This window comes from Syngnathoides biaculeatus, chromosome 17 (genome assembly GCF_019802595.1).
Source record: "Syngnathoides biaculeatus isolate LvHL_M chromosome 17, ASM1980259v1, whole genome shotgun sequence".
Classification (NCBI taxonomy): Eukaryota; Metazoa; Chordata; class Actinopteri; order Syngnathiformes; family Syngnathidae; genus Syngnathoides; species Syngnathoides biaculeatus.
The window spans coordinates 17,086,736-17,100,800 of record NC_084656.1 but is presented as its reverse complement, the minus strand read 5'-3'; the positions used below and the strand labels follow the sequence as shown (position 1 = coordinate 17,100,800).

The 14,065-nt window shown below is 43.0% G+C and overlaps 1 protein-coding gene and 1 long non-coding RNA gene across 6 annotated transcripts in view; one reads left to right on the top strand and one right to left on the bottom strand.

Moving 5' to 3' along the window:
* The window catches only part of bcr (BCR activator of RhoGEF and GTPase), a 114,827-nt gene that overhangs the window by 16,349 nt on the left and 84,413 nt on the right, over nucleotides 1–14,065 (bottom strand). For all 5 annotated transcript variants that reach the window (XM_061800475.1, XM_061800477.1, XM_061800476.1 and 2 more), the window contains 7 exons: nucleotides 13,025–13,085; nucleotides 12,882–12,934; nucleotides 12,571–12,711; nucleotides 1,580–1,701; nucleotides 1,013–1,178; nucleotides 821–940; nucleotides 12–87 (listed from right to left, as the gene is read on the bottom strand). In XM_061800475.1, the coding sequence (XP_061656459.1) occupies nucleotides 12–87; nucleotides 821–940; nucleotides 1,013–1,178; nucleotides 1,580–1,701; nucleotides 12,571–12,711; nucleotides 12,882–12,934; nucleotides 13,025–13,085 (739 nt within the window). The remainder of the gene's footprint in view (nucleotides 1–11; nucleotides 88–820; nucleotides 941–1,012; nucleotides 1,179–1,579; nucleotides 1,702–12,570; nucleotides 12,712–12,881; nucleotides 12,935–13,024; nucleotides 13,086–14,065) is intronic.
* LOC133490433 (uncharacterized) overlaps nucleotides 2,968–14,065 on the top strand; it is a 14,401-nt gene continuing 3,303 nt past the window's right edge. The window contains exon 1 of the long non-coding RNA XR_009792208.1: nucleotides 2,968–3,248. This is a non-coding gene — a long non-coding RNA (uncharacterized LOC133490433). The remainder of the gene's footprint in view (nucleotides 3,249–14,065) is intronic.

The window sequence follows — 14,065 nt, the reverse complement described above, 5'->3', positions numbered from 1 at the left end:
ATAAAACGTACATTTCTTCTGCTGCTCTTTGATGAGCTCCTTCCACTCAGCACGTTCATAGTCGGACGAAATGAGGAAGCTGTAGCTCTGAAAGGACACAAAATGAATTTGGGAGGATAAACGGGTTATTAAAAATTCTTGCTGAAGCAGCTTCAACACGCTAGTCTGAAGGAGTCATCTGAATATGAATATGGCCACTCCTAAAATAAGAAATATTTCTATATTATAAGAAATTGTGATTATATGAGAAAGAACTAAATTCTTTCAACGATTAGAATGAAGTCATAACTTTATGATAACTCAAGAAGAATAAATGAGGAGCCATTTCTTGCCTGTACAGAACTTTTTCAAAACTTTTTACCTGACACAAATAACTATCCTAGTAATATGCAATACATATGTTTCTTTACAGCAGGGGTCACCAATGCGGTGCCCACGGGCGCATGGTAGCCCGCAAGGACAATTCAAGGTGCGCGACACATGTTCTAAAAATACCACAGTTTTAAATTTTGAATCTGACTTGCTCATGTTATTAAAATTTTTAGAATACCTGTAATGTCACATCATCTGAAAAGTTAAAACTAAAATATATGTGTAATGAACTATAATTAAAGTTTGCGGCAGACAAGTTACGTAGCCCTTCGTACAATCAGTTCTCACGAAATAGCCTCAGCCACAAAAAGGTTGATGACCCCTGCTTCACAGCAAGACCCTAATAGTCGTTTGAAGAAGAACAAAAGAACAGCAGGGTATTAAAGACGGAACCCTGAGGAACACCAGCGATGAAAATTGTAGCGAGCGATCTGGAGAATACCTTTACCTTGCCACTCTTGTTGTAGACTCTGAGGTGCATGCTCGGGGATGTCAAAAGCAGCAGCGACTCCTGCTCGGACAGCTTCTTCCTGAGGCGGTCAATGACCTTCGAACCTTTATTGGCTCTCTGAAATGAAAACGAAAACGTATTACTTTTGGAAAGCACCCTCCTTATTTGTCTTTATTCTGTCAGATTTACCTTTTCTCTTTGGATCTCACTGCGCAGGTGCGAGATCTTCACCTTCATGGCATCCAGCTCCTCATCCGGGACCTGCGGGACGGTGAGGGGTTCGGCCTCCTCGGGGCCCTGGAAGGTGAGCTCGCTCAACGGGATGTACCACTTGCTGTCATACTGTTGGTTTTTACTACAGGAGGAAAAATGGATTTTTGGAAAAAAAAAAAAAAAATCATGCTTTGTGACGTGAGATGATGACGCCTGGAACTCAAAACATTCATATCGCCAATCATCTTTCCCCATTAAAATGAATGGAAATGCCATTACAGTTGGACCCTCGCATAACTTTGTGGTCTGGCGATCCTCGTCATGAACGTGCTGAATATTTTCTTCAACCCCAAAAACGCTTATTGGTGGTTTATCCTCACTTATTCGAGAAGTTTCTTTCCAACTCAGTCATAAGGGCATCACTTATCCGCAGACTTTTCCACGCAGTTTATAAAAATATGGTATGGCGGATTTGCGAGACCTTGAATAAATCCATTTTGAAAACGGGTGTTGCTTTTTTTTTTTTTTTTTTTTTTTCCTTACCCCGCAATTTGTTTTTTCAGTTTGGCGCAGAGCAGCAGGTCGGTGAACAGGAAGACGTGTCGCAGTTTCCTGGCTCCCTCCACCAGCTCAACCATGAAGCTGTCCTTCAGAAGCTGGCGATTCTGTGGATTTCAAACAAAGACGCTCGCTGGTAAAAAAAACAAAAAACAAACCCAACTCTCAAACGGGTTATTATCTATCTCCGAAGCAAAAATTGAATTATCACAACTCATTACGTGCAGGTGAAACATGCGACACATTGGCCAGAGAAATTTGTGACAAAGAAACAACAGAAGAATAAAATCACTTAATTCTTCTCTATTATGCGGTAAAAATATTATTGATACAGATAATGATCTAATTCTGTCATCAATGTTCTACGACTGATGCGACTCAGTTTTGAGATGAGGGAGGAATGAAACTAACTAGATTGATATTGTGATTTATATTTTTTTCTTTTTTTTTGGGTGTTCTGGCCATCTCACTGATGTCAGACTACATAATGAGGGTGCAATACCAAGATCAATCAAAGGAGGGCGCTGATGTCAAGATAAACATTTTACAAGGATGACGTTTACAGTTAGCAAAATTAAGTGTACATTAGTTTTGATTTTTAAAATGGTTTCATTGTGGTATTAAGAGGCTTTAAAAGAAAAATAAAATGCTAAAAAATGCAGGAAAAAAACATGAAACAATGAAAAAAAAAATATATATATACATATATTTTTTTTAAAATTGCTGGTATTTTAATCCGGTCTGATTCTACTGACGTTGATAGTTGTCATCTAATTTAGTGCCCATATAATAAAATGATATTTGTTCTTTCTATGTTTTCATGCCTGTCTCAAAGGATGACATCACACATGTTCAGGAGCGGTTACATCATCATCTTCATCTTAGCGTCCTCCCACCATCTTGTCATCCTCCAGCCGCCACGATGCTGCCCCCCCCATCCCCTCCCGCCCCCGCCTCCTCCATCAAGAACACATCCTGTCACCGCCACAACATACTGAAAAGCATACGATGCGTGGTTTTGTTTACGAAGCCAAACAGCTGACAAAAAGAGCTCCAGCGCAGTGTGAGCGCCACAGGCGACGGCGGCGTGATGGGAGGTAGGTAAGAAAGACAAAAGAAAATGAGCATCATCAGTTTTTGGATGTCTATGAAAAGCAATCGGGGTCGGGCTCTCACAACAATAACTGTTCCAAGTAAAAAAAAAAATCATAAGGAAAAGCTGATGAAAAGCTGTTGTGAAGGAAATGATTTAAAAAACAACAATAGGACTGAATATCAACAACCATATATAAAAATGGGACAAACCATTCATCATCGTTGAGCAAAGAGTTATTGAGGTGGGGTATAGAGCTTGTGCACCTACGTCACCGAAATCACGTGACTGGCCACGTTGCCGGTCTAGCAAAGCATTGCTCAATGCTAAGTCAGTTGGAGACGACGTGAAAAAAATGCCTTATAGCACGACGCTCAGAGTCTTGTCCGATACCATCAGACATTTAGAAGGTGAAAATAAACAAAGGAACGTGGAAAAATTGAATAAACTCGGCAAAGAGGTCCCGTATTTAATGCCGAAGTCGATGTTTTCACCAATAAGAAATTGGACTGTTAATTCGCTTGCGCTTGTCTTGGACAACTGGATCTCCACATGGATCTGGTGAGTAAGTCGTCAAGATTTACACGGAAAAGTTTGAATGCGTATAAAAGTCTGGACGCGTACAAATACTTAGTTGCTGAATCTGTTCTCATCAGGACTAAAACCCACATGGTGACGGTTTTGACGGCTTGTTAACGTGGAAGCGTGTTCAGCCAAACGTTAACCTTTGGCGGAATCCATCGATCTTTTAAGATAGTATTCAATACAAACACCGATATTTAAATAAATGACCCCAGGTTTTACACAAACTCAAATTCATTATGATTGAAAAAAAAAAAAAAAAAAGAGGATGGAGTCGTCTCCACGGAACGTACACGGAAGCGATGGCGGCCACACTTAACCTCCGTAAACCTCTGCGACAGTTTTTTTTATTATGCATTGTTCTCAAATGAGCCAATTTGGCATAACAAATACTTTTTGGTAATTTGAGATTAAGAAGAACAATTCCTAAACAATATGGGAATATGGCGCCGTGGAAATGGTGACGTCATGTGCACGAGCGCTACACAGCCACTTACTTCCAAATAACAAGACCAACAGAGACTTTCCTTTTTTTTTTTTTGAATGGAGTATTCTACCAATCATCCCATCAATGAATGAAATAAACATTTATTTTGCATTATCAAACACAATAATGTTACGAAATGATGCTTATGTGAGTCAGGTATTACGTTTATCTATGTGGTGTATACCTTAGCATCTGTGTGGTATTGCTTTAAAAGCTGGGGCCTGGTTTGGTGAGTGATTTGGGCGTCAGGGAATGAGATTGAAGAGCTGGCTGGCAGTTCATTGGATAATCCAGTCTGTCTGTCCCCCTCACCGATCAACCGCCACCATGTTCATAAAAGTCTTGCCCTTTTTCTTTAAATCTTTTTCGGACATTCTCTGATCCAATGTCCATCCGATGTCTCTTCTTTCCACGATGGAAGCATTTTCTACCCCTTTTCTCTTCCCTTCCCTTATCCTCAAGTCTGGTTCAGGGACGCTTTGCTATCCACAAGGCTGTCGTCAAGCGCGTTGTACAAGGCCGGAGTGGGTCGTAGGAGGCGTTGTTTTGTTGTTGTTGGTCTTCCTCCAGATTGCACTCTCCTTGATCTTCGTCACAGAGTGATTGATTTATGGAGGCCACAGTGGAACCCAGCTAGCGACCACAACCTGATACTAGCTACATTTGGAAAAGCTACTTACAGCTACCTCTAACATTTGCGTCATTCAAAATTTATACGATTCTATCTTTCCGAGAAAGAAGTAATCCCGGAATATCTGAAGAAGACGAGGTTGGGTGAAAAGACAACACCGATGTGGCAGATGGGTCCAAATCCTCAGATCCACAAATGAGACTCTGACAACACTTGATTTGTCTTTGCGTTATTTCTAAATGCTGCACGTAATTAAGAGTTTCAAGACCAAAAAAAAAAAAAAAACATAAATAGCATTGATCACTGTTCAAACTACTATATTTAGTAGTCACTTTTGTCTCTTTTGAATGAACATAAATATGATGCCTCACGTGCCTTCCAACATGCATCCAAATCCCGCGAAAGTTCCCTTGAGCTCCACGTCTGTCACTCTTCACGTCACACCGCTTTTAGAAGTTTTGCACTGACATCTAATACATAAAAATGCTTTGATCGGACAGAAAATGGATTCAACTCATTCCAAAGCTTCTGTTTTCTTCATTTCAAGATTGAGCCAAAATTCTGATTCACAAAAACTGATTTTTTTAAGACATGCACCAGTCTATAAAATCTATAACACATCTGCTGTACTTGTAAACATATTAACAATATCACTTAAAAGGTGCCTGGTGTGTCTCTAAACAGTCATAAAGATAATGGCGTTCTCCTGTTTTTTTTTTTCAATCATTAAAAGCACTTTATGAAAGGAAATCAATTAGAAAACATAGTGACATATTGAAACTCTTAAATTATCGCATGTTTTATCATAAATAAAAGACAGCAACATTATTAGGTTGAGTTAATATTCAGAAAGCACTGAAAAATATGATCTCTTGTGTACTATTATGCAGCCTGACTGGTTGGAAGCAAACAAATGCATAGGAGGAAATTAAATAAAAACATAAAATGACAGTAGAGAAATAACAGTGAAAGATTTGGCTCTGGAATTGTAGAAATTGCCACTGGTTAGCGGTGAAGCTTTTCAGCTTCCTGAGCACTTAATCCTAAGAATAATGAAGTCAAGTCAATACTGCTGTCATTCCACACTCAAGTCTCGAAGATATTTTTAGAATTTTAGCCTCACGTTTTACATTTTCAGTTCTGAGCCTGAGCTGTGATGAATGTAAATGTGAGTGCACCCCTGGTGTCTTGCTCTGCTCCCTATGGGAAGGCAGACTAATAAAAAAACACACAAAAATACGAAATAGCCAATAAGAGGAATGTGGACACTGTATACTAAAAAAAGCAAGGCTGCACAGAGCGCAGATTAAATATTGACGTCTCCCGGAGCGGCCTCGCTGAGAGCATCTACGCGAGTAATCGTGTGAATTTACAAAAATCCACATGTATTTTTAGAAGCCAGCACACACTTTAAGGGACATCGCCGCGCCACTTGTGTTTATATAAGCTGGAGTGTGTATGCCCATATTCATATTCATGACATGTCAGAGCTAGCCTGTGTACATTATGGCGTTACGTACGCAATACACTTAATAAGGTACACATCCAATGTAATAATCATATAACAACACAAAATGTTCACAATTGCAGGTCACACTTTTTATCCCCCAGTTGGCACCAGCATTGTCCTCACATTGTATACTGTAGTATTTGCTACTAAGTGTGTACGGCTTTAAAAAGGTGGGGCCTGGTCGGGTGAGTGACAAAGGCATCAGTAAATGAGAGTGTAGAAGTGGCTGGTAGCTAAGCTTGCTGAGTAACACGGACTGCTTGTTTTCTTATCGTTTCTTCAATGGACACCCATGAGAGCTTGGGGGGGGGGGCGGTACAATCAGATCAAACTAGGCGAAGCCTTCCAATGCGCACATCAACACATTTAGCACCACTGATTTACGGATTACGCTTTTTTTAGTAGCTGTATACACACCTGCCTGTCATTTGGAACCCACAAAGTTCTCGTCCTTGGCACCCGTGCAATCCATTTTTCACGACAAATCGGGTCTCTTGCAAACTTATCCAGCAATGCAACAAACCGGCATTTCGGCTAACACGAAGGACGGACGAGCTACCTTCCCGCAGGTAAAACTAATAGAAACAGACGAGTCCTCTTGAGGGTGCTCCTGCCTCATACGTCACTTCCTGTTTCTTCTCGAAAACAAATCCCTCGAGAGGATTTTCATGGCGGGAGTTACAAAAAGCCATATACATCAAAGTCAGGTTTAGTGGTGAAAAAGGCATGGGTCCATACCAGCTGCCATTTTTTCATTAATAACATACTAAAAATCATGCATTTTATGACAGTGGCCCTTTAAAGAACTGATACATTGTGCCATACCATGGGCTGAAGATCACAGATGTGCTCCTGTACTCTGAAATGATCCCAAAGATTGGACATAAACGACTAAAAACGATTCCTGTGAAGCTTCCAGGGTGAGACTTGCTCTGAAATCTTTGGGTTATGGAATTACTGGAGTTATTCGATTACTCGTTGCAGCCCTTCTTCAATTGAGAGCGCTGATCTCGGCCCACACAATGATGGGCCGGTGGTGAGTATAGAATTTGTTAACATGGGGAGCGAGGACCACATCCAGACTGCAAATGAACACTACCTGTGGCACTACTCCATTGGCTACTTGAACAACACCAGCTGTATCGGAAATGTTCCTGGAATGTCTATCAATCCATTTTCTGAGCTGGTTATCCTCACAAGGGAGTGCTGGAGGCTATCGGAGCTGTCAACTGGTTGCCAGCCAATCGCAGGGCACATAGAGACAAATAGCCACACTCACAATCACACCTTGGGGCAATTTAGAGTGTCCAATTAATGTTGCATGTTTTTGGGATGTGGGAGGAAACCGGAGTGCCTGGAGAAAACCCATGCAGGCACGGGGAGAACATGCAAACTCCACACAGGTGATTGAACCCAGGACCTCAGAACTGTGAGGCCAATGCTTTTATCAGCTGATCCACCGTGCTGCCTTCCTGGACTGATTCAAATCCAAAACTACATCCCGCCCTCAGTTCATTGCAACGGACTCTAATGGACTTTTCCAGCCTTCTCTGCCACGCCTTCACGCACTTCTGGAAGGATTCTTCCGGAATCCTTCACAGCCCCATCGTCACTGCCACCTTGATGTCTTCCACATCTTCAAAACAGATGACCCTGATAATCCCCTTTGGCCCAGGAAAGAGGAGGGGAAAAAACACACATAAACACACACATACACAGAGCTAGGTCAGGTGTGTAGATAAGACTACTCCAGCATGGCGATTCTCATGTCAACCAGGAACTCCCAGACGCTCAGGGCATTGTGAGTGGGCGCGTTGTCATAGCGAAGCGGCTCGGAGTTGTCCTGCCATAACGTATTTCTCGCCTCTTCTTGCAGACTGAACAAAGGAAACGCCGCGGGATCTCTTTATAGACTGGCTGGTTGATCTCATAGATCTCGTAGTTTGGATTTGCAATGTATCTTCATTGACGCCGATCCTAGAAGTTTCCTGACGCATCTCGGTTGTGTCAGTAATTTGCAGTGGTGTAAAAGTGGACTATGCATTATAGTGAGAATTGTTTCATTTGTAACACTCATATTCCTAAATAATTCAACCAAAATGTTTGAAACAATTCTTAACATGACACAGTGCGGTTTTATACTACTACAACCACAATAATGCACATATTGGTCAACTAACTACTTGTAATTAAATTGTAAGTAATATTGCCTTTGCAACTCTGTATCATCTGTATATGGGGAACAACCTCTTTCCCTCTGTCAGAGGATTGAAGACGGGTCGTGGCTGGGTCTTTCAACACGACAATGACCCGAAGCACACAGTCAGGAAAACCAAGGAGTGGCTCCGTAAGAAGCATATCAAGGTTCTGGCGTGGCCTAGCCAGTCTCCAGACCTAAACCCAATAGAAAATCTCTGGATTGAGCTGAAACTTCGTGTTTCTCAGCGACAACCCAGAAACCTGTCTGATCTAGAGAAGATCTGTGTGGAGGAGTGGCCCAAAATCCCTCCTGCAGTGCGTGCAAACCTGGTGAACAAATACAGCAAATGTTTGACCTCTGTAATTGCAAACAAAGGCTACTGTAGCAAAAATTAACATTGGTTTTCTCAGGTGTTCAAATACTTATTTGCAGCTGTATCACACAAATAAACCTTTAAAAAAAACATACATTGTGATTTCAGGATTTTTCGTTTTAGATGACATGCACCTACAATGAAAATTTCAAACCCCTCCATGATTTCTAAGTGGGACAACTTGCAATATAGCACGGTGTTCAAATAGTTATTTTCTTCACTGTAAGACAGCCTATAAACCCATACTGAAAAGGCAAAGAAAGTTGGGTGACAGTGGACTGTGAACTGAGATTTTGGCATTATCATTTTTTGCATTTTAATTCAGCAGCATCTGCTTGTTTGACCCCCCAAAACAACCCAATATGGTCAGGTCAAGGGTCTCTGGGGGACAGTCATGCACTTGTCAGTTCCGGAGCACATAACAGACTACAGGTTACTTGCTCCAATGTTCTTTTAAAAAAAAAAAACTTCTACATGAGCAGCGTTAACAGAAGAAAACTTTTTTTTTTAAAGAAAGAAAACAAAGTTCATTTTTAACACAAGTTAAATTTTTGTGTAGCTTGATATATTTTTTTTCCCCAAATGTAAACAGTGTTGCAACTCAAACTGCTCACATTTAACCCTTTTTCTTTGTTTTATTAATAATGACTATACTGAGTTTATATGTCCATCTTCACCAGCAAGGCACACGTCAAGTGTCCATCCATCCATTTTTTTGCCGCTTATCCTCACGAGGGTCACGGGAGTGCTGGAGCCCATCCCAGCTGTCAACAGGCAGGAGGCGGGGCACACCCTGAACTGGTTGCCAGCCAATCGCAGGGCACATGGAGACAAACAGCCGCACACACAATCGCACCTAGGGGCAATTTAGAGTGTCCAATTAATGCTGCATGTTTTTGGGACGTGGGAGGAAAACCGGAGTGCCCGGAGAAAACCCACAAAGGCACCGGGAGAACATGCAAACTCCACACAAGCGGGTCCGGGATTGAACCCTAGACCTCAGAACCGTGAGGCCAACACTTTTACCAGCTGACCCACTGTGCCGCCCACGCCAAGTTTAATGTGAAAATAAGTACTAGTAATCATAACACATCACAATAGAATTCTTTCTTTTACATGACGATCAATTCTATAGAAGCGAATTATATTCCATGCTATACAGCCCAGCCTCATAAATTTCACACTTTGTAACCGAGGACCCCTGATATAAAATAATTATTGGTAGCTAACCATCATCGCCCGGCTTCATTTTTCCTGCTCAGGCACACGCTTGTATTCTTGTAAGTCGGTTTAAGCCCCCGTCCTCCCCGTTGGCTCCAAAATGTCCAATAATTGGCATCCGTATAACCTCGGGCATATCAAATATTGTACTCAAGCTACACTGAGTCGCAATATAATGAGCAGCATTGATTTCCGTGCGCAGCTTTCATGTATCTATCATAAATATTTGATGCCCGGTTTGATTGGTGCTGGGATGTAAGTGAGTCCAGTCGGGATCAGTCAAGGAAAGGGGGCCAGGGGGGAGGAGGGGGCACAAGCATGTGCACGTGAGTTCAATGGGGAACAAGAACAGAAAAGCGAATCAGAAAGTGTGTATTTGCAGAAGGTGCAGCGGTGGGAGGAGCCAGCCCGGGCGTTTCCCCCCTTTTCTTTCACCCACCGGCTCCCACCCTCCATTTATGAATAATTAACTTGGCATCGGCGCGTCGGAGCGGCGGCTCGGCGGCTCATTACCGACATTATGTACGGCCGTGTCACGAAAGCTTTCAATCAAGGGCCATCCAATCATGCGCATCAAGTCATCTCCGGAGATGACAGACAGCGCGGCGGTGGTTTATAGGGATGTGCGCGCCAGAATATAACCGCTCGGGAAAGCACAATGGGCAAGTGGAGGAGAAGCCCCCCCCCCAGTCCTTTAAGCAGCCAACCACGGTGTGACCATATAAGGGCATGAGCTCGGCTTTAGGCTGCAGATTGGTGACAAGCTGGCATCTTTTCTCTCGTTTGATAGGTAACCCCAAGGTCATTCGGAGGGTGGGGGGGTCATGACATCATTATGACAGACATAATAATTAAAAAAATATGAAACCCAATTGCCTGCGATGCAATTTGTGACCCTTGGAAGACTTATCTACACACAACATAGACAAAGGGAAATAGTCCAAATTAGATATGCGCTGATACCGATACCGTAGATCTGTATCGTGCTCGTATTTGTAAAAATTCATCGTGTCTCGAGCCTCGATGGCTCCGGTTTAATAAAGTGTAATAGTTAGTTGTTATACATGTGCCTTTAAATAGCGACACCTAGTGAGCGACATCAGGAACACAGCTGCTTCCTCTTCACGTTAAGCTTCTGGCTGTGAGTTTTGCTTTGGCTTACTGCAGCTCTTCGCTAGTGATCTCATTTTTGTATTTGCGTGTTCACCGACTGTCACGCTACTATTTTTTTTTTCCATTTCCCTCGAGTGGCAGCACATCTGAAGCTCGCATAACTTAGACTTCAGCTTGCAACGCCAAGCAAAACATGGACCAATTGACAGTTATAAACAAAAAAAAACTTGCTAGCTCCAGCAGTCAGAAGTCAGGGAAAATAGCTTGGTCAACTATTGTCAAATTTACATTAAAAAAGGCTTCACGTAAAAAAAAATGTTTATAACATCACGTTATTGAGAGTAAAGACTGCAATTTTGGTCCAAATTTTCCCTTTAAATACAACCTAGACGTATATGATTTACTAGTATGCCACATACAAATGATGTCGTGGGTGAATCTCGAGTTTGACACCAGAGGATTAACGGGGTAGAGACAAGTTACGACCGGAATGTTCCCTTTAACACCCGAGACTCACTGCAATTGGAGCTGTCCCAGATACTGGCGCCGACGACAACACCAATCGAATTAGCTGAATGTGCAAAACTGCACCATAGTGAACATCAAGATGCACACTGCAATGTCTCACTTGAGGAAGTTCGGTGTGAAAGGCACAGGTAAATAAATAAATGTCAGCATTTATGTTATAACTTCTTCTTTTCCTTTCGCCTTGTCCCGTTTGGGGTCACCATAGCGTGTCATCTTTTTGCATCTGAGCTTATCTCGTGCATCTTCCCCTCTAACACCCACTGTCCTCACGTCCTCCCTCACAACATCCATCAACCTTTTCTTTGGTCTTCCTCTCCCTCTTTTGCCTGGCAGCTCCATCCGCAGCACCCTTCTACCAATATACTCACTCTCTCGCCTCTGGACATGTCCAAACCATCAAAGTCTGCACTCTCAAACCTGGTCTCCGAAACATCCAACTTTGGCTGTCCCTCTAATGAGCTCATTTCTAATCCTATCCAACCTGCTCACACCAAGAGAGAACCTCAACATCTTCATTTCTGCCACTTCCATTTCTGCTTCCTGTTGTCTCTTCAGTGCCACCGTCGCTAATCCGTACATCATGGCCGGCCTCACCACTGTTTTGTAGACTTTGCCCTTCATCCTAGCGGAGACTCTTCTGTCACATCGAACACCAGACACCTTCCGCCAACTGTTCCACCCCACTTGGACCCGTTTCTTCACTTCCTTACCTCACTCTCCATTGCTCTGTATTGTTGACCCCAAGTATTTGAAGTCATCCAGCCTCGCTATCTCTTCTCCTTGGAGCCTCACTCTTCCTCCTCCGCCCCTCACATTCACTCTGTTTTACTTCAGCTAATCTTCATTCCTCTCCTTTCCAGCGCTTACCTCCATCTTTCTAATTGTTCCTCCGCCTGCTCCCTGCTTTCACTGCGGATCACACTATCATCTGCGGACATCATAGTCCAACAGGATTCCAGTCCAACATCATCTGTCAGCTTATCCATTACTACCGCAAACAGGAAGGGGCTCAGCGCAGATCCCTGATGCAGTCCCACCTCCACCTTAAATTCTTCTGACACACCTACGCCATATCTCACCGCTGTTCTGCTGCCCTCATATATGTCCTGTACTATTCTAACATATTTCTCCGCCGCACCAGACTTGCGCATGCAGTACCACAGTAGGCATTTATGTTATAACCCCGATGCAGTAATTTGGCAGTGGATGCGAATGCATCTGTTTTCAAAATGTCCTACCTCTCCCTTCTTGACAGTCATCAGCTGGCGTCGGGGCGTGGACTCCTCGTTGATGCTGGACAGGAAATTCTGGGAGATGCGCAGCGCGTCCTGTAGAAGCGGGTGGTCCGGGTGGCTTATGGGAGTGTGCTTGAGCAAGTCCTGCGTGCAAAAATGTTGTCATTTCAAAGCAAATCAGGTGGACAAATGTGTGAAGTAAAAAGACCAACGAAGCACAGAATGTATAAAGGTCTCATATTAAAAATAAAAACACAATGGTGGTCTCACGGGGGGGGGGGGGATGCCCGAACCACTTCATCTGTTTTACTTACATGAAGCACCAGCGTGCTGCGTGTCACTCTGTCTACCGGTTTGTAAAGCAAAGCTGTTGAGAGTAAAAGGAAAAAGCATACATTTAAACATTTGAAATCGTATTCAAGTCAGTAAAAGAACACAATTCATCAAGATGACTGACCCTCCAGAGAGTTCTTGGCTGTCGGCTCCTTGCAGTCCTTGGGGCTTCTCACCTTCAGGTTCTGTCGGGGGATGAGAAAGACGGGTCGTTGAGCACCGCGAACTTGGCACGAAAGCCCGGCGTGGTTTCTTAATGAAGCTCTCGAGTTCATCCGCTTCCGTGGCAACAATGCCTCTCTCAGCGCCGCCATCTTGCTCGGGTGGCTGAGAGTCATGCGTCACCGCTCGGTCCATTGACAACGTTCCGAGATGAAGATCTCATTGTGCGCGGAGACGGGAGCCTCAATGTTATCTTAAAACGCGCAGAGGATGATGTATAAAACTGTCACTTGCTTTGAAAAACTGGGAGCCTCTTTGCCTAATGAGCCATTAGGCTGCAGATAATAACTACGGGTTATAGATAATAACTACACTCTGTTGAGTCTCTTAAGGTAGGAAAGGTGCAGAGTTGCAAAACAAGATTAGTTTCGTATGGACGATGTAGTAAATGATTTATGCAATGTTTGCTACCACTAAATTTATTGGCTGATAAGGAACAAAAGAATGGGAATAGTCATATAATTTGCGACATATAGCGGATGTAATAAATCTCTGTGATTCATCTCGTTGTCTGTATTTTCACTGTCAATTTAGGCCCAGATTTTAAAACCTGCTCGCAACGTGACTTAAAGGTCCACTGTCATGAAATGCATAATTTTGAGTATGTTATTAATGAAAAAACGGCAGCCGGTATGGACCCATCCGTTTTTTTTTCCACCACAAAACATGATTTTGACGTGTATGGCTTTTTGTAACTCCCGCCATGAAAATCCTCTCGAGGGATTTGTTTTGGAGAAGAAGCAGGAAGTGACGTACAGGGTAGTAGTGGACTCTAGCGGTCTCGTCTGTTTATAGTAGTTTTACCTGCGGGAAGGTAGCTCGTTGTCCCTTCGGGTGAGCCAAAATGTTGGTTCGTTGCATTGCTGGATATTGCTCGAAAACTTGGGAGGATGGATCCATTCTTCATACATTTCCAAAAGACCCGGTTCGTTGTGAAAAATGG